General features: G+C 38.5%; 1 protein-coding gene and 1 pseudogene across 1 annotated transcript; both read right to left on the reverse strand.

Moving 5' to 3' along the window:
* Positions 1–6,313: 6,313 nt before the first annotated feature.
* On the reverse strand, positions 6,314–10,727 carry LOC104602989 (uncharacterized). The gene is made up of 5 exons (XM_010266872.3): positions 10,022–10,727; positions 7,950–8,043; positions 7,614–7,651; positions 7,379–7,514; positions 6,314–6,919 (listed from the first exon to the last, which is right to left on the reverse strand). Exons 1-5 carry the CDS (start codon positions 10,394–10,396, stop codon positions 6,504–6,506), a joined length of 1,059 nt encoding a protein of 352 aa, XP_010265174.1. The 5' UTR covers positions 10,397–10,727; the 3' UTR covers positions 6,314–6,503.
* Positions 10,728–11,450: 723 nt separating this feature from the next.
* On the reverse strand, positions 11,451–13,625 carry LOC104603114 (uncharacterized; annotated as a pseudogene).
* Positions 13,626–21,603: the final 7,978 nt, after the last annotated feature.

Genomic DNA, 21,603 nt, shown 5'->3' on the forward strand with positions numbered 1-21,603 from the left:
CTTGGCTATTTTTGGTATTTTAACTTTTTACTTCCTATGTGGTAGCTACTAGGCAGAAATTCGTTTTCTACCAAAAAATTGAACTACATTATGGTAATTGTGATTAGATTTCATGTTTAGAACAGAATTTTATTAACTATTGATATTGATAAATATTAAAAGTACTGATAGCAATCAGACCAACCAATCAACATCAAACTTGGGGGGCAGAAATTCTGACATCCAGTCATCATGTGCCAAAACTTATCCAGTTAAGTTGGTTATATTTAATGGCTTAATGCCTACAAATTAGCAGGCAAAGGGTGGAATCTTAAGTAGGTTTCAAAATGCTTCAAATGCATTCCCAGTAATCTTTAAGAAGATGATTTAATCGGAGATCTATCTTAGAATCTTAATAAGAGAATTGGAGAATGAACCAAAAAAAGCATTGAGCTTGATAGAGTTAATTGTTAGTTTAGGTCCATACTATGCACTTAGATGCTTTGGAAATTCTTTTGCTTGTTTGTAGGAGTGCATTCGTCCTGCCGCAAGCGAGCAAGTGATATCTTAATCTTCTAGTCAACTCTAATTGTTTCATAAGGATGTTGGTTCGTAGTGGTGGATGCCTTTAAGAAATAAGAACTCATGTGAATGTTTCCTGGCTGTGGAAACTAATGATATTAAAAGAATACATGTTTTATAATATGTGATGGTTTGGGAATTGGAATTAGAGTTGTTTAGCACACATTTATCATCTTACAAGTTCCATATCAATTTTGAAGCTTTCATTGTAGAAAGGCTAAATGCCATGTTTAACTATGCACTCTTTGACCTTTTCTTGAGATTAGCTTCAATTTGATCATTGCCCTTGTGTGGAAAGTCAATGAAAGTAATTTTTGGGTTCTTAGGCTCAGTTTGGGAAGAGTGCAAATACAAGGTTAGAAATACCATATACAAGGTTTTGCACTGAAGATATTTGTATTTGCACTCTTCCCAAACTGAGCCTTAGATACAAATTTTCTTTTCAGAAGTGCAGAACTTTTCTTCTTTAAGTTTTCTGTGGTATCTGATTGGGAAAGAAAAATTTCTATGATTAGTGTAGGAAACATTAGGCAAGTAATTGGCTAAAGAATAACTTCAAAGTTTAGACAGGTAGCTGATGTTATTGTAAAGTGTATTATTCTTCAAATCCCTTAAACTTATATATACCTGTGCATGTTTACTCTTAAAGGGTTGGCATATACTTGCTCATGAGACCCTGAAAACAATCTACTCATCTACAGATGAATCAAACATTGGCAATGTGTTCTTGATAGCTAATTAAAGGGGTGAAGTTCCATTGGCATAAAATTTCTTAGGTTAATTATGTGTTGTCTGATCTAGTAGATCTACTGTTTTCTTCAGCACTTGGAACTTGCTATCACATCTGATGTTGATCACTGGAGAGCCATCTAGCTACTAAAGATACAGATCATCATCATCTAAGCCTTATCCCAACTATATGGGGTTGGCTACGTGAATCCTGTTTCACCACTCTGTTCTGTTTAATGCGATATCCATTGTTTAACTTTGATCACTTAAATTACTGAAGATACACATGAAAGGATAATCAAGAAATTTACCATGATTGAAAGGTCTGTAAGAATAATGTTAGCATGGCTGCATTGTCTAATTTGTTTGACACTTTTGAGTGTGTTAACTGATTAATAGAACACCATTTTTTATAATTATTAATTGAACAACATCTGCTGAATAAATCCTGGTGATGTGGTGGTTAATTTTCATAATTGAACATGAATCGCTAAGATATTCTTCTTAGTTTCCACTGACATATGATGGCTTTCAAGTAGGAAGTGAGTTGGTTTAACCACCAGTTTGTTAGTACTCTTTTAGAAAGTCAACCAGACAACCTTAAGATGCGAAGATGTTAGTCACAGAGGAGTTTGAAAATATCATTCTGTTGCTGTTTAGAGTGAGAGATGACTGTTCCTCCAGAAGGCCCAGGCTACTGAGTTACTATGTTCACCTTCTGCCACTAGATTCTGTATGTTAAGATCTCCAGAAATTTCATCCATCTAGGAGGGCCACTGCTTTGGATTTGTTTAACCAAGCTTTCCAATACACTTTTCATTGTTCTCTCCTTTCTATCACTATAGACCCCTGTATTCCCCATGAGTCTGGATTGCCAAACAAATCCTGTCAAAGTCACTTCTTGTGTTATTCTCTCTATTGGATGCTCCCAAGCTTCTTCTAACCAACAATACCACTGATCCCTATTCCCTTATTATCCTTAAAATCCCATTAGGGCATTAAGAAACAAGAACCAAATAGACCGCTTTCATTGTTGCCAATGATACTTTGAACACCGGAAACTTTATCTCCAAATAATATGCAACACTCTCTTCCATAGAATTGCATGCTGATGATTCATAGGTTACTTCTGTTTTCTTCCCAATATACTTCTTACTCATTGACCATTAGTTACTAGCTTACTTAAACAGAAAAAAACAAAGGTGCTTTTCAATGGGTAAAAAAGTGGTTTATAAATCATTTGTCCTTTAATATAATGCACATGGGGAGAAATGTACTTTTAATTTCCTTTACAAATCATGCCATGTGTGTTAGTATTTTCAAGTGCTGTGTGAAGGACTTTGAACTTTATTTACAGCTAACAATTTTCAATTCTAGAAGGCAAGAGACCAACATCCAAAAGGTTGTTGGAGAAATAATTTGGATGAAAACTGAAAAGGGCCCATTATTCCCCAGAATCAGATTTTGAAACTCTAGCCGAGAACCATACCATATCTTCAAGGCCTCCAAATTATTGATCAATTGTAGTAGTATCTTCTTGTTCTTGTCTATACCATTCTATGGGTCCACGGAAGTTCATATTGTCTGATGATTAACATTTAAGCAGCTGCTCCTTTCATGTTGACTAGATCCATAAGGGGACCATGTATACCTAGGGGAAGAATTATGACAAATTCATGTTGCAAAGATGTAGATGAGAAAGTGTCAATTCAGCCTTCATTGGTGCTTGGTTGATGGTTAGAGAGATGTCTATGTTCGACAGGGGTGGGTCAGAGGGTAGATACAAAATCAATTAAATGAAACTTCTATTTATATCCATATTTTCATAGCATGGTAACAGAGTTGTGAGGCAATACTCGCTCTGGAGGCTTTTTAATTGAAAGCAATCCATTATTTTATTCTGAAGCTTCTTCTTACACTTTTATAATTGTTCTTTGCCACCCAATTTGGATGAGCATTTCCCCCTTGTTATTTATACTTCTTGACATCTTTTTCAAACTTCTGTGCACTTGCCTAGCTTATTCAAACATCAACTTCGTCTCCCTTTCAATTGAAAAAAACAACTTATTTATTCTCTCACGAAAGTAACAAGTAGTTGTGTAATGCAGCATCCAGTAAGAGAAAGGAAGTTATCTCGTTACTTGATTCCTTGATCATCACTGATCAGAGTTAATGTCATTTTCCATTTTCTTTGTGGTATTGTCAATAATAGTTATCCACTTGATAAAGTGGTGCAGGTCCAATTCCTTCACGGCCATATTTTTCATGGTTGCATTTCTTTGTTGCTAACTTGGCGATAATTACTCAGTCCTATTATTTGTGTAATGCAGCATCCATGCAAGAGAAAGGAAGTTATCTCGTTACTTGATTCCTAGATCATCACTGATCAGAGTTAATGTCATTTTCCATATTCTTTGTGGTATTGTCAATAATAGTTATCCACTTGATTACGTGGTGCAGGTCCAATTCCTTCATGGCCATATTTTTCATGGTTGCATTTCTTTGTTGCTAACTTGGTTATAATTACTCAGTCCTATCATTTGAAAAATGTTTTGTTCCATTCTTTGGAATTAAAACCTCTATAGAATACCAGACTTGTTGCTTTCTCTTCATTTGATGGGCTTTCCAATTCAAATGGTCATGCCTACAGGTTTTCCGCAGATATTGTAGGTGTTTGGCACTGGAGCTTTTCACAAACATTCCATTTCACAAAGTTTGCCACCTCAGAAAAAAACAGAAACGGTAAAAAATTGTTTGACACAGCGTTTTTCATAAAAAGGAAAAAAAAAAAACATTGCTGCTTTGATAAACTTCAGGGTTCAGGAAAGGAGACATTTCTTGAATCATCAAAATCGGTGATTTTTTAATCACTAGGTGATGTGGCACATTGAGGTTTGAAAAATCTGAAACTGGGTTCAGGAAAGGAGACATTTCTTGAATCATCAAAATCGGTGATTTTTGAATCACTAGGTGATGTGGCACATTGAGGTTTGAAAAATCTGAAACTTAAACTTTTTTGAGATACCATACAGTTGTTATTATAAATATATTATGATGTTAAGTCAGAACACTTTAATATCTTGCATTTCCACCAAATACAATTTTTTAGTGTGTTTTTCAAAAAAAAAACAAGGTAAAATGAAACACTTATGAGTTGTGAAACAGAACGCTTCTGCAACACTATGGTGCCAAAATATATATTCAATTTTGTTTTTTCTCAATTTCTTAATTGTCTCGCTTGATGTTGATAGACATGATTTTACCAATTTGACTGACAATAATAGGGCTGTCAATGGACTGGACTGGTCCAATTTGATGTCTTATTGGAGTGTCCAAACTGTTCAAATTGGTTTTAATTCAGATTGAGTCCAACCCAAATCTAGTCCATTTGACATTTCTATTCTTATCTTCTGTTTATTTCCAGATATTGGTTGAACTTCAACCCAACACAATCCAATATAAATCTATTACAGATGAATCAAGTTCAATCCAATCCAATAAATATTTTGGACCATTAAGTCTGAACTTGTCTAATTCATTCAGTACTAGTCACTTAGTCATGGTATAGTCCTTAATCAATAGAGAGGATGAAGTTACCTACGGGCTAAGAGATAGCTTTTGCTGAATTAGAAAGGGAGAAAATGAAGCAGAATCCATAGGATTGGCCAATACCTTGCTACTGGCTGAAAAATAGCAGAATCCACAGGATCGGCCAATACCTTGCTACTGGCTGAAAAATATGATGGGTATCTCATGAAATAGGATATTAGTCAGGTAAATACATTTTCCCATGTTCTTTAATTTCCTAGGTAAATAAGACAATGACCATTTTAACCATAAAAAATCATTAAAGGGGCATTTTTATTTCATCCAAGTGTTGGCAACTTTCCCCCCCCCAGGTGGGAAAGTTATTTATCCACCTTTATCTTCTACCCACCAGTTATTCCTACATAATTACATCCTTACCCACAGAAGACCACCATCATGTATTGGGAATTTCTCCCATGAATGACAAGGGAGATTCCCAATGTGCAGCTGTAATGTCTTGTGGGTAGAGATGTGAGAACAACTCGTAGGTAGCAGATCCAGATCCAAGTGATACTTAGGAAAATAAACTTTCTTGGTCCCCACATAAATCTGAAAAGAGAACATAGGTTTCTTGATTAATAGAATTCACAATCCTATTGACTAACTTTTTCCCTTTCAAAATCCAAAAATACGAACAGCCCCTTACTAATTAATAGAACAAAAGAGGCAACCAATACAAGATTGACCAGTATCTAAATCAAATGAAGGAACTATGTGGGTTTTGCTATATGCAACCAGCAGAGGACCGGCTAATGTGAGGCTTAGATAAACATGGGAGATGGGCACTCATTTCATCGAAAGGAAGCTATTGTGTAGTAGTCAGGATAAGAGTACATGCCGGTCCACCACTTCTAAAGTTAATGAAAAATAATATTAGAGAGCGTTCTTTTTTCGAATTTTGAGAGGGGGGAGTTGGTCAATGGGGTTTTGGTTCCTATTGACCAAGAATCCCATGTTCATTTTTCAGATTAATGTGGGGATCAAGGAAAGTTTATTTTCCTAAAAGTGATAACCATCTATGGGTAAATAACTTTTCCGCTTAGGAGGAAAGTTGCTAACACTTGAATGGGACAAAAATGCCCCTTTTAATAATGAATTTTTATGACTAAAATGATCATTACCTTGTTTATCTGAGAAATAAAAGAACATGGGTAAATGTACTTACCCGGGTAAGTGTTTCCCATGAAAAACTTACCCAGGTAATTGCATTTACCCAGGTAAGTAACTTACTGAAAAGTGAACAAGGCCTTAATATATTTCTGAAAATTCTGGAAAAAAATGCCACGAGGGTGTCTTGAATGCACAGCTACCAACTTTCTTTGACCATTTGGTGGTACTCTATTGATAATACAAAAATTAGCAAATCTCAAAGATGGTCTGGGAACTGGGATACCTCGGACTGTCGGAGCAACTTTAGAGATACCCAGTCGACATGGATCACGAGCACTTGTTTGATACATGTATTGCATGAACATTCTGATACAAAAATGTACTGTGAACACTTCATAGTTATGGTGTCAAGAGAGAAACAATGCTTTCTTTCCGAGTAATTGACCCTCTGAATCTGGGTTAACAACTGTTAGACATTAATCAACGCCCTAGACCGAAAAGGTTCACACATTTAGCTAAAATTCCTTTTCAGGATCCAAAGATAAAAGGTAGGCAGTTAAGCCGATCACTGGAATAAATCTGAGATAATTCACTATGTCAACCTTACTCTGTTGAACATTTTGTAGGTTGTCACCTATCAACCAAGGCTGAAAGATAATATAGAAAAAGATGTCCCAGATGAAAGCATAAGCGAGCCTCTCTGATCCAAGATACCTTAAGAGGAATTCCCATCGGTCGGTCATGGTCCCAAAATCACTGTCCATTCGGCCAAAGAAGGCCCACAATGCAGATAAGACACACATAGCCCCACCAATCAGTCCCACAACTGCTGCACCATTTGTCATCACAGAACCCAGTTTAGAGGGCTTTCTGGGGGCATAGTCACTGTCAGCCTCGTTGAGCCGAATTGCCATGTAAGGTATTAAGAATGCTGGAACCACACAAGCAAACAACAAAACTCATTAATGGACATGATTTTGGGTTTGCAGAAAGGATATTGATGAACAGTAAAAAAAGACACAGAAGGATATCGTTTTAAAGGCTCTTCTCCAAATGATACAGGAGGGGACCCACTATGAGATCTCCAGCATCACAAAATTGATGTAAACTGAATGCAAAGACCTGTCCTATGGCACTTCTACAGATTGCTTATTCCAGTCATTTTAAATGTCCTAAAGAATGATTACAATTATCTGACCATGTTAATTCTTGGCCCAAACAATCTTTAGGTTAAGATGGGTCAAAAATTGCCCTCATTCCAAAAGAATATGAGCTTTTTTTTCTGATCATTATAGGATGTAACCGCCCTTTGGGTCTACCTCAAAGGTACCTAAGACTTTTCCTTCTCTCTTTAGGACCGGGCTAGCATGAGTTAAGAGGTTGAGCATACTGTTTGTGAGGAACATCTGAAGGCCCCATAAGACGTCTAGTGATCCCTTGTATCTGTCTCTCTTACAATCCGTGAAAAGCAATGGAGCAAACATGAATGTCCACCCAATGACAAAATTAAATAAAGCTTCAGACACCTGATAAAAGAAAGATGGTGTGATATAAGAGTCAAGGGTTCAAGGAAGATGGTGCCTTAGAATTCAGTATTACAAATTCCATCTTTTGAAGATCCTTACCGGGTGAAGAACAGGAGCCTCCATCAGATGAATGCCAACTACTCTGCCAAGAAATTATTGCACACCATTATGATCATAGAGAAAGAAGATAATGACAAGCATTAATTAGGGGAGTAAAAGACCATGATAAGAGGTTTCCAAGTTACAATATCCTAGCTAAACCAAAAAAAAAAAAGTTACAATATCCTAGATGTCCATTTATGTCAGGTGAACCATGGGTGTACTTCATTACCATTTGGAGGAATACATGCATCTGTTTATGTCAAATGGAGAGTAATATTTCAGAAAATGATACTGAATCTTACCACTAAGGAAGTGAACAATTAATCAACATACCAGAATTCACCGAAGGCAAGATAAAGAAGAAGTTGAGAGAAAGGCCCACAATAGAATTCTCTGTGTCTGAACTAATTGCCCATACTGGATCACCCTGTTAGACATAGGATGCAATGAGTCCGAGAAAAGCCAAATTTTCACATTAATCCCCTTCCTTTTTCTACATAGTGATAAACGAAAAGCTACCTATAATGAGTCAATTGGGATATCCTCATCAAGAAGGATTAAGCATAAGATTATGGATCTCAAGATTCTAATCATATATTAGTAAACATAGAAGATATAGAATGAAGATCAATACACTGCAGAACCTCATTACCATGTCAAAACAAGTTCAATTGGGTATTGGGACATCTGGAGTTGAGCAACACATACTATTTATAATGGATACTCTCCACACATAGTACACATAGAACAACTTAGGTCAAATTAAATTACTTAATACATTCAATTTGAGAAAATTTATATGTCAACACTCAACATTGTATTAGATTGTTAACAGTCTGATCTATTGGCTTCTTTTGGATTGCAGCAGAATTATGTAGATGACCAGTACATGAGAATCCAGTTGATAGGCTAGAAAAGCTAAGTCAACTGCATAATTTCAAATGACAAACTTTCTGATTTTTGCCAAGGAAATGGACATTGAAGTTCAAAAGGTCTTCCTTTCCTAATTGATAAGAAAGGAGTTTATTAGAGAGAAGAAGGAAAGATGCAAACTACTGACACTACTCAAGGGAAAAGTAGACTTTGGTGCACCTAAGCCACACGCTTCCAATCAAAAAAATGAAAGGAAAACAATGCACCAAGATGATCAAAGGCCCAAAACATATGTACAACTCTGGAGTATAATCAGATACTATTGTTTTGCAACTCCAGTGGAAATATGGCATAAGCAAGAGTCTAAAGTCCAGAAGCTTCATTAATTGAATGAGAAGTGTCTATTAGAAATTGAATGGACTAAATCTGGTCTAAGACAAATTGACTGGAATGGACATAGTGAAGTGCATTGATTTGTCTCATGTATATTGGCTTTGGAGCCTGTGACATGTAACAATTGTCATATTCGTAACTGCATAAAAAGGACTGGTGCAAAACCCTCCATGCTCAAAACTGGCATTTACCTCATATGGGTTGTAACCTACTCCTAGGTATCCAGTGGTATAAGGATATCTCTTGCTATAAACATCAAAGGAAGAAGGTTGTTTGATCTTTTCTTCCCTTCTCCTTTTAACAAGTAACAGGGGTAAAACCAATAAAAGAAACAAGTAAAAGAGGTAAGTATTAATGCAAGTGCAAGGTAAATGAGAAAAACCCACATACAAATAAAAGCCTAGGTAAGAAAATAGGCACCCATTGGCTAGATGGGGAAAAAAAGACTTCAAATGACTCCATGAATTACAGAATCCAAACCAGAGCAGAAGTGCCCTTCAAATTGTTGAAAACCAAAGACCAAAGTGATAATACAAAACAAGATCATTCATTCACCAATTTAATGGACCCGAACTTTTCTTATAAAATATGGTCACTCTGCTTTTTCCAAACGACCAGACATGCTCTGATTATTCTCAATTTATCATCGTGTACATCATACACCATTGTCCAACTATTCTCAAGTTCGTCTCTAGGTGAAGAAAGAAAATCCATCCGTTATATTAGAAGTTGGTGTAAACAAAATGCCAGTGTATTGTCTCTCGAGGCACCCATCTACCTATACATCTTGCCATTTTCGACAGAACTGAGTTATGTGATAGAAAGGGATCATGCATGATTCAACAGCAGATAAAAAGAAATTTGTCACAAATTACTCCAAAACAAAGAAGACCTAGTCCTCTTAGCGCGCTTTACACTTGAAATACAATAACAATCACACAGAGAATTCTCCACCCAAAGTAAGCATCTAAAAAAAGAACCAGAGGCTAACCACATACACGTGTATCCACTATTTTAGTGTCGAATCAATTCTGCAAGCGATTAATTGATCTAGCAGCATAAAGACAACAGTAGATAGCTAAAGTAGAGGTAAAGGGTTTGCAAAGAGGAAATTGGGGAAGAGAAGAGAAACTAATTACCGGGGCATAAGGGAGGAGAAAAAGCCAAACTATGTACACACCCTCGGCGGTCCACAGGACGAGCTGCTGTAGGACTCGTCCTTGTTGACCATCTTCTTTTCTATGTTCAGGAGGCTGTTTTGAGGTTGTGGCCTTCTGGGCTTTACACACCATTGTACTCGACCACATCGGTGTCCCTTCTTCATCGCCAACTCCTCCACATTTTCTTGTTGTTGTTGTTGTTATAATAGAGACACCAGCCCGTCTCCTGCCGAGGATGGAGTCTCTTCGTCTTACAGTTCTACAACAGGAATGACTCCGAGGAGAAGACAAAGAAACCGGAGGGAGGTGATTGATTGTAAGAGCGGAACTGCTGCAAAGAACTCTCGTTATCATCTCTCGCTTTTTTCTATCAAAGTCCGAACTAAAAGGAGATAATTGGTTCTGGCTTTTCGATCACCAGTGAAGCGCAGGCTCATTCATGGCAGTGGAGCACAGGCTGCACAGTCTTCATGCTCTCGGAGAGTCGGAGCCAATGATTCAACCGACGGATGGGCCGACAGGAGTCACAGGACACGGGAGGTCTGATAATGGGCTACGTGGCCCAGTCTTGTGAAGGCAAAAAGGTAGTTTTGGAGGTTGGGTGCCGTGGGGTGAGAGTCCGCGTTCTGTGCACCATGGGTGCATTGGACGAGTGCATCAACCAATCACGATCGACCACGTCGATTGAACGCGTTCTGTGTAACGGTAACGTGGGTTTGGCCGTCAATCGATTCCATTCGGTTCAATCGGACACAAAATGACAAAATTGTTCATTTTCATTTCACACAAATTCGAGCTCCCCCTCCCTGTACTTATTTCAAATCCTAGCACCTCCAACAATTGCATCTCACTCACTGACGCCCTCGTGAACGATGAAGCCACCGGTGGCGAGAGACAAATCGTCCGACGGTGCCGGCGACCATCGTCTGTTCCTGAGCTTGCGCGTGCTGGGCTGTGCTTCTTTTCTCCAGCTTCCGTATCTTGAAGGCACTTCCGCCACCATAAGAGACTGAAAACATAGTAGCAGAAACACAAGGTCACAAGACAAGTTCCGACTACCGTAACAACAACCAGTAGAATAAGTCTCTTCCTCCTCTTCCTGCTATTGGATACATTCTCATATTTTACATCCAATGGCTTTCTGCATAGATTTTTGTTCATTGCAAATGTAGAAGGATCGTTGAATCGGGAACCCAACACCTCTGGAATCTCCAGGTTGTTCTTTGACACGTTGAAGTATTTTAAACCAGAGAAGTGAGCCAGATTTTCAGAGTCAAGTGGTTCGTGGAGAGGTTTAGCATGGTTAGATTTGATTGGTTAGATAGTGAGTCCAATATGGAACCCACCAGCTGATTTTCATCTAATAATAGAAAAGTTAGAAAAAAGCATTTGGATATTTCCTCCGGTGAAATCGAGAAATTGTTCTGCCCCAATGTCACGGGGGTAGTTTTACAGCGGAAGAAACCCGTGCAGCGTTCAGGCCAAGGTAGGCTAGGACAAGCCTTTGTGTGCTGCAAGGCTACGAGTTGTCCGAGGAGATGGCTCCACCAAGGTCAGTAGCACTGGATCATGACCTCAAGTCGTATGACCGGGGCACTCGGCTGGCTCTGGCCGGTCCATGGGAGGCGCCACTTACGTGCTAAAAGGGGAAGACCATAATGTGAGGCAACTGTGCGCCGAAGAGGTGACTGGACACCGATGTGATGAGTCTCTTGTATGCCGATGATGATGGGCACTTGTGTGCCATGTTGAGAAGCAACCGCTTGAGTCGGAACACACCCGTGCGCTAGAGGTAACAGGGTAGCTCACTCAGCTTGGGCAAGGGGTTGGCGTGGTGAAGGGTCATGCTTGAGCCAAGCCCGCATGCCAAGCCTCCCTTGAGTGTCGGTAGCGCAATGTCGATCCATGCACTGTCCCCATGAGCATGTGTGCGCCCATGAGGAACCCCGGTAGCCATGCTAGCCATTAACTAGGGCCCGCAAGGGATGATGGTCTAGGAGTGCCAAGGTTAGGCACCCAAGGAGGTCGACCACCCCTCCTCAAAGAGTATGTTAAGCTTTTGGTGGTCTGCCTGAAGATAACATCAATTCTCCCAAAATTCTTACAGGTGAAAATGACGGTGATGTCTCTTAACGTAAGCCTACCAAGCGTAGGCAAAAGCTAAGCCTATGTCAGACCGTAACACCAAGTCAATCTCCTTCAAGTGAGAGAGATGGGAAAGATCAACTGGAATTTGGCCACTCAAACGATTTGAACAAAGCTAAAGGATCTCCAAATTAGAGCAGTTGCCAAGTTCCACTAGAATCGTGCCTAAAATGCAATTGTTGGATAAGGAGAGAATAAGCAATGATTTGAGGAAGCCATAGGTTGCTGGAATCTCTCCATAAAAAGCATTTGATGTGAGGTTCAAATACCTTAAACCCAATAAGTTATTGAAACCTTCCGATACATCTCTAGATAGTGCATTGTCTTGCAATGCAATTATTTTCAGATTTGGCAAACCTGAAAGCTCGAGCAACAACTCACCAGAGAGGTTCCGCCGACTCAAATCCAGTCCTAAGATCCAACAGACTTCCAATGCTGGAAGGCATCCTTCCTGAGAAACTATTACCACTCGTTCAGAACAAGTAGCCTTCGTAAGTTGCCTACACTCGAAGGAATTTCACCATCTGTTGCCACTGAGATTCAAAGTAGTCAAATTGCTCAACTGCATTAGCTCTTTTGGCACACTGCCAATTAGGTTGTTTTGCCTTAGATTCAGTATTTCCAACTCATATAGATTAGAGACAGAATTCGGAATCTGGCCAAAGAAGAAATTCCCTCCAAGAGATAGCATCTTCAAATCCCTTAGCTCTCCTATAAATGAAGGAACTTCACCGGAAAAATGATTCCCTTCTATATTAAGAACGCTTAACAAGCTACACTTTCCAATCTCCACTAGAACAGAACCATTAAATGAATTGTTTGCTGGAATGTTGGATTTCTTGCCGTCATTCCACAGTCAAGGATGCTAGTGTGTGGTGAGTGGCCAATGGGATGCTCAAGCTAGGGCTCTGAGGAGATGAGGACAAGAGATGGGGAGGAGAGAGTTCGAATGATCTTAAACTTTGAAAGAAGCCCTGATTTTTTAGTTTTATCTTTTGTGGGTGGTTGAACCGGGTTTGTTCAACTAATGGATGAACACCCGTTAAAAGTGGTGTTTTTCTCGTAATGCCAATGTGGTCGCCTCGATTAGCTAAACCATAAGGGTAGTTTAAGAAATTTGTCCTTTAATTATTTGGGATTTTTGAACTCCCTCCCATTTTCTCCTCTCCTCTTCTATCAAGTCTTAACCCAGAAGCATCCCGCCGGTGATCTCATTGCACACTGGCATCCGTGAATGTGCAATCCACCGGTGGTGGCAAGAAATCAACCAACAGTCATCAGTATCATATTCTTCTTCTTCTTCTATTGTTGTTCTTCTCTTGTCAACAAATTGAAGAACCATTGCTCCAAAGTTGCGGTCATTAATCATTAGATTCAATAATGGGTGGTAAATGCCCTCGCCGGAAAGTGAAGAAGAGAAGGGTTTCTCACAAGTCATCTTGCTGAGCAAAGTTCCTTCTCAAAGATATCCTTTTCTATTTTCAGTTATTTCTTTCATTCTTCAGCCGCTATGTATTTCACCATTTTCTATGGAACTTTCCTTTTTTATTTTTAAAAATTTCCTTAACTAGTTGTTTCAATCACATGATGATGTTGAGTATGAAGAGCTTTGGAAGCCAGATGAGGAGAGGAAGCCCCTATTAGGAGTGTCAACAGTATTTGAAAATCTGATTTTGAATTCGAGATTCAATATAATCGAATGAAATTCGGGTAATTTGAATATCTAATTGGTCGAATTCGGATATGACCTAATTCAATTCAATAAATATCCAAATTTGACTGATTATTTAATTCTTATATATAATATATAAAATGTTTAAATGTTCTGTATAATTTATATATATAATTAAATTATATAAATAAAATATTTATTTTGTATGTATATTAATTACCTAAAATAAATAATTAGTTGAATTCGATCTAATCGAATCGAAAACCTCAGGTCTAAACTTAACAATTGCAGGGCTTCTCCCCCTCCCTCCCCATTCTATGAGTCTATGAAAAAATAATTAGAGATTTCTAGTGGGGGGTCTCTAATTCACGGAAACATCCATACCGTTGGTGTTCTTGGCAAACTCTTATCTTACCTGAAGCTTTTGGAGGATTAGGTTTTAAAAATTTAAAACTAGTAAATCAGGCCCTCCTAAAAAAGGTTGCATGGAAATACCTAAATGAACAACATAAGTTATGGGCTCAAATTTAGAAGTCAAAATATCTCAAACATCAGAGCCTCGTATCCTATTCAACACCTTCCTCAGGTTCTGTTTACCGGAAAGCTATAAACCCAAAGATCATTGAGCTGGCCTCAGAATGTGGTTATCTAGTGAATGAAGGTTCTTCTTTCTATGTGCACCAAGTACCATGGGTCCAATCTAATAATGAATTCTATCGGATCTCTTTCCCCTTACCTCCTCAGTTGAGGAACATGAATATTTCAAATATTCTTATCTTAGATCACTGGAATGTCAACTTGATCTAGTCAATGTTCTCAACTGAGGAAGCTTCAAAGATTTTGAAAACACCTATCTTCCCATAAAATAATGAAATATCCTGGATTTGTACCTGTTAACAGAATTAGTTAAGAGAGAAGCCTGTTAAGAGTTAGTTACAAGATTCCCTCCATAAGCTAGTTACATCTAGCTGTACTTGTATCTATAAATATAGTGACCTCTCTCTCGGAAATGTAAGGAAATGAATTCTCCCGCCATATATTCGTCTAGAGCTCTCTGCTCATTTCTTCTATCTTGAATGTTCTTTATGTTTAGCTTGGTATCAGAGCCACTCTCCTTCTGTTAGTGGAGATATGGCGTCGTCGAGCACCACGCTTGCTTCAACACCGAGCAATCAAAAGGTTGAGGTGAAGACTTTTACTCATGCAATTTCTGTTCGATTAACAGAGAACAATTTTCTTCTATGGAAGCAGCAAATTATATCTACAATCAGAGGATACAAATTACAACACTTCTTGGATAGTTCTTCAGTTCCAAAGAAGTTTAAGATGCAGGAAGATGAAGATCAAGGTAGCGTCAGTGAAGAGTTTATAGAATGGGATCAACAAGATCAATTGTTATTGTCTTGGATGCTTTCGTCAATGTCCGAGAACATGTTGACCAGAGTTGTTGGCTGTGAGACATATTGGGAAGCTTGGGAGTGAATTCAAATCTTTTTTGCGTCTCAGACTCGCGCTAAAATCAAGCAGTTGAAGACGCAATTACGGAACACAAAGAAAGGTTTATTGTCTGTTAATGAGTACTTGTTGAAAATTAAAGGTACTGTTGATGCTTTGGCTGCAATCGGGAATCCGATCTCTCCGAGTGATCATATTGAAGCTATATTCGATGGACTCTCAGAGGATTTTGATCCTTTCATAACATCAATTACATCTAGGCTGGATCCATACACTATAAGTGATATTGAATCACTTCTTCTTGCACAAGAATCCAGAATTGAGAAACACAAATCAGTGGAGACTCTCACAGGTAATGTTGCACAATTGCAAGTCAAGAATAATTCAAATAATCCTAGCAGCAGACCTCCATTTGCAGGAAGAGGAGGTATGAATATTCGAGGTGCCAGAGGAGGTATGAACTCTGGTAGGCGAGGAGGAAGATCAGGCAGAGGTGGTTTCAACAGACCATCTGTTACTTGTCAAGTGTGTGGTAAATTTGGTCATCTTGCATCCAATTGTTATCATAGGTATGACCAGAATTATCAGCTATCAGTTGCAGATTTTCTTAATGCACAAAAGCAGCAACAGCAACAGCAACAAGTCTCCTCTCCAAATCTGCAGGCTTATTTTGCTACTCCTGAATCAGTCTCTAACCACTCATGGTATCCTGATTCAGGTGCATCGAATCACATTACCTATGATGCAGCCAATCTTGCTAGCAAGACTCCCTACACAGGAACTGATACTCTTCATATTGGTGATGGATCAGGTTTGCAAATTTCTAATGTTGGACACTCTTTAATTCACTCTTCTTCCTCTCCTTCACCTTTGGTTTTGAAACGCGCAACGGCTTGATCTGCTTCATGTTCCTCTTATCACTAAGAATCTTCTTAGTGTCTCTCAATTTGCTAGAGATAATAATGTTTTTCTTTGAATTCCATCCTGATTTTTGTGTGGTGAAGGATCAAGTTTCCAAGAGAATTCTTTTGCAAGGCAAGCTTAGAGCAGGTCTCTACTCTTTTGAAGATCTACATGTGACCAGATCTGTTTCTTCTTCAGCATTCAGTTCTGCTTCTGCTGTGTCTCAACAACCTTCATCTCCTTCTGCTACACCTATGTCTGCTCATACTGCTCACACTGCTTCAGCATCTTCTTCTACAGCAGCATCCTCTTCTGTTTCTGTATTTCATTTGTGGCACAATAGACTAGGCCACCCTTCCTTACCTGTTCTGAATAATGTACTAAATGCTTGTAATGTTCCTGCTGTTAATAAAAAGGATTGGATATATCTCATTAAGAATAAGTCTGATGCTTTTTCTGCTTTCTTTTAATTCAAGACTATGGCTGAGTTGCAATTTGATCATAAGATTAAAGCCATTCAGAGTGACTGGGGAGGGGAGTTTAGAGCCTTTTCTCAGTTCCTCTCTGATAATGGTATCCTCTATCGCTTGAGTTGTCCTCATGCCCACCAGCAGAATGGTTTGGCCAAACGCAGACATAAACATATAACAGAAGTTGGTTTAACTCTGCTGGCTCAATCTACTCTTCCTCTCAAATTCTTGGATGAAGCCTTCAGAATTGCCACCTTCCTTATTAATCGCTTACCTACTCCAGTTTTGAATGGTTCTTCACCATATTCTCTCTTGTTTCATTCTCCACCTGATTATTCAGCTCTTAGAACTTTTGGCTGTGCTTGTTATCCTCTCACTGCTCCTTATAATAAACACAAGTTTGATTTCAAGTCCACTCAATGCATTTTCCTTGGCTATAGTCTCCAACACATGCTACAAGTGTTTGGCACCTTCTGGCAGAATTTACATTTCTAGAGATGTCATCTTTGATGAACGTCTTTTTCCCTATTCTACTCTCTTTTCTTCATCTTCCAATTCTGCTGCAACCTCTTCTCCTTCACCTCGTCCTTTTTCTTCAGCATCTCCTCCCCTAGCTGAATTACAGGGTGTCCCTAGATCTTTGCCACCTGAATCATCTACTAATGTTGAGAGTGTTATTCCTACTGATCTTGCTACTAATACTTTGCCTGGCAGTTCAGATTGTTGTCCTGCAGCTGAGCCCACTTCTGATTCTGTAGTGAGAGTTGTTGGTTCTATTTTATCTGGCTCTACAGAATTACCTGCAGCACCTGTTCAGACTAGCTCCCAGTCACTTCATCCTATGATTACCAGATCAAAGAATGGTGTGTTCAAGCCTAAAGCCTTGACTGCTTATAAAGAGCCTTCCACTGTCACAGAGGCTTTGCAGTCCTCTGATTGGAAATAAGCTATGGTAGAAGAATATTCTGCTCTTTTGAAGAATCATACTTGAGACTTGGTACATCTTCCTGCTGATAGAAAATGGCTGCAAATGGGTGTTCAAAGTTAAACATAATTCAGATGGTTCAGTTTAGAGATTGAAAGCAAGGCTTCAAGAGGGTTGTGATTTCAATGAGACTTTTAGCCCTGTAGTTAAACCAACAACAATCCAAATTATATTGACTCTTGCTCTCTACTGGAAATGGAAAATTCATCAAATTTATGTGAATAATGCTTTTCTAAATGGTGTTCTAGAGGAAGATGTGTATATGGATCAACCTCAAGGTTTTGAAGTTGAAGATAGGAGGTTGGTTTGTAGGTTGAGGAAAGCCCTTTATGGTCTCAAACAAGCTCCCCGAGCTTGGTTTGAGAAGTTAACAACAACTCTGTCAAAGTTTGGGTTTGTGTCTAGCAAGTGTGATCATTCATTGTTTTTGAGAGTCACCTCCCAACATACCACCTTTGTTCTAGTGTATGTTGATGACATGCTTATTATAGGGAGCTCTCAATCAGTTGTGACCAGTTTAATCCAAGCTTTGAATAAGGAATTCTCTGTTAAAGATCTTGGTGAGCTGAATTATTTCCTTGGTATTGAAATGAATAAACTTCAAGATGGTTCCCTGCATCTTTCACAGAGTAAGTATGTTAAAGACTTACTACAAAGAGTTCATATGTCTCAAGCTAAAGGAGTGGATACACCTATGCCAACCAGTCTTAGGTTGTCTAAAGTGGAGGGTGAACCAGTTGTTGATGCCATAACCTATAGGTCGGTTGTTGGAGCTCTCCAATATGCTACCGTAACCAGACCTGAGATTTCATATGCAGTTAATAAATGTTGCCAGTTTATGCAGCAGCCTCTGGAGCCTCATTGGAAGTTAATCAAGCGTATTTTGAGGTACTTGGCTGGGACAGTTAGTCATGGGCTGCACTTGAAGGCTACACAGAATTTGTGCTTGTATGCATTTTCTGATGCAGATTGGGCATCGGATATTGATGATAGACGAAGTACTACTGGCTTTTGTGTTTATCTAGGTGAGAACTTGGTGTCTTGGTCTTCTAAGAAGCAACACACTATCAGCCGCTCGAGTACAGAAGCTGAGTATCGTGGGATGGCACACGCAGTAGCTGAAGTTGCTTGGATACAATCACTCCTTAGGGAGATGAATGTGACTCTAAGGAAAGTGCCATTGTTGTTATGTGATAACCTCAATTCTATCTTGTTGTCTGCGAATTCCATCTTGCATTCTCGGACAAAGCATATGGAGCTCGATATTCATTTTGTTAGAGAGAAGGTTATTAGGAAAGAGTTGGAGGTTGAGCATGTTACTTCTACCGAGCAAGTAGCTGATGGCTTGACTAAACCAGTTTCTAGCCTTCGATTTGAGTTGCTGAAGAACAGATTAGGAGTTCGAGATTTGCAGAAATGTGCTGAACGAGGGAGAACGAGGGAGGTTCAAATTACCGGGGGCATGTTAACAGAATTAGTTAAGATAGAAGTCTGTTAAGAGTTAGTTACAAGATTCCCTCCATAAGCTAGTTACATCCAGCTGTACTTGTATCTATAAATATAGTGACCTCTCTCTCAGAAATGTAAGGAAATGAATTCTCCCGCCATATGTTCGTCTAGAGCTCTCTGCTCATTTCCTCTATCTTGAATGTTCTTTATGTTTAGTTGTACCAGTCATAAGTTAGGTAAATACGAAGTGAAAGAAGAATATAAGAAGAATTAACAACAATTCCTTCCAAATATTCCCTCAAATCTCAAGTTCTGCTTATCTAAAGTTTGGAAACTTTCTATTCCTCCGAGGTATCAATTATTCTTCTAGAGAGTGATTAATGATTTCATTCCAGTAAAGGACTTGATCTTTGCAGATCTTCCAGACAAACTTGGTGTTCTTTGTAATGATGTTGTTGAATCCTTATCCCATCTTTTTATTGATTGTCAATTTTCTCACACTATTCTATTTAGAAATCCTTGGAACTTACGTCTTAATAATATATTTCAAGGATCTTGAATCCCGTGTATAAATAATCTATATAATCTGATTAATGACAATCAACTCTTTCTAAGGATATTAGGTTGGATTGCTATTGCCTGCTATTATATTTGATATGCCTGCAATGAAAAATGCTTCAGAAATAGGCAAATATATCAACAAAAAATCATCAATATCATTAACCAAACAGTCTAGCAAACCTTGAATTTCTCGAATGAGTCTACAGTATTTAATATGTTCTCTCAAGATCAAAGAATGCAGGTCTCAATTACCAATCCTACTGATTTAATTATCTTTACCAATGCAGGGAAAATTTCTGATTCCTTATTTAGTTTTGGTATTATCTTCCTGTCTACGAATTCATCTTGCCTAAATATTATTGGAAGCAGAACTACTCAAATTACCTAAGCCGAACTGTTTGCAATTATGCAGGCTTTAATGGAACTCCGGAATTGGAATAATAAAGAAATGTTTATATGTTCGGATGCCGAACAAATAGTGAAGGCCTTAAAGAAGAATGTTCAATTTTGTTATGTAAATTGTAACTTTAATCGTCCTGCCCATAAGGATCCCAAGGGTAGAGGACTTTGTAAATATTAGTTCTATCTAATGTAGTTGCTTTATCTTTAAAAAAAAAAGGAAAATGAAAAACGTATATGAGAGGCTCTGTTATGCGGATAACAGGTTGCAATTTGCAACACTGCAAGTCTGCAACAGGTTTCCCGCACTTCCGCCAATGCCCCGAAAGTCCGATAGCGTTGAAGCCTTGAAGGTAAAACATTTCTCTAATTTCCTGGAAAATAGGCGCTCTTCTGTTCCCTGAATGTTGATTCCTCCAAGCGGACTCGATTCGATTATCTCACTTCATAAATTCTGTTACTTTCTGGACGCTCCTGAACATCATTTATTAATTGCTGCGACATTTTTATTTGAGTAATTCTGAAGCATCTGTCTTGATTATTAAGTGAATCTGTCCATGTTGTTGCTCATCAGTGCTTTGTTGCTTATTTAAAAATTTTAGGTATCGCGTTGAACTTTGTAAATGAGGTAAGAATCGTTCGCAACTCGCCCGACTAATTTCCTTGGTTCTGCTTTGGATTTATAGAGTTCTGATTTTCAGACATATTTTGTTAAGAAGCGGAGCTAAGTAGCTTACCATAGGCGTCCTACCTTGTTCTCTTAATGCATCTGAAGTTTTTAAATTAATGGAATTAGATGTGGATGTTATACTTTTCTCAGGTTAGATCCAGAAAATTAGTTTACGAACATCTCTACAAATTGTAGTATGCTCGACATGATAAAATGATGTATTGGATGAAGCAATTCGTTCATTATTTGTCAATTATAATGCTTATTTCTCCACTCGTGTTATATTGGGGCTTCTGTGAAATTACTAGATTCAAGCTCATGAAAATCTTAACATTGTTTCATAGCCCGCTGATGGACACTTGTAGTAAGGGGTTGTCTTCTTTTTGCCCACTGAGGGGAAGTACTGTCATGGTAAAGTTTGGACATGAGTCTTTGGTAATCTTATTGAATCATGAGAAAACAAATGAAATGGGGGATAAGATAAACATTATAACTGTTAGAATATTAGAGTTATGTTCGGCTGATAAGAGTTCTTATTAGCCCATTCTTATGTTTAACTTATCTTGTAACTGGGCTTGTGTTAATGGGCCTAATCCTGTTTAATGTTTAAGTCATCTGGGTGTCCCATCACTAATCAGGGGCATCCCAGTAATTTCTTGTACCTTGTACTATATTCATCTATAAATAAAGAACTGGTCGACTGGCTAGTACAGTTCGACATTCTCTTCTTTTCTGTCATTCTCTTTTCTTCCTTGCTACTTCGAGTATAGCACTTCAGATTACATGGTATCAGAGCATTAGCTCCTTCCTGGTTTCAGCAGGCGCACTCTCTTCTCTTGCTGTCTTTTCATC

Source organism: Nelumbo nucifera, chromosome 4 (genome assembly GCF_055504915.1).
Source record: "Nelumbo nucifera cultivar China Antique chromosome 4, China Antique-T2T, whole genome shotgun sequence".
In the NCBI taxonomy this organism is placed as follows: domain Eukaryota; kingdom Viridiplantae; phylum Streptophyta; class Magnoliopsida; order Proteales; family Nelumbonaceae; genus Nelumbo; species Nelumbo nucifera.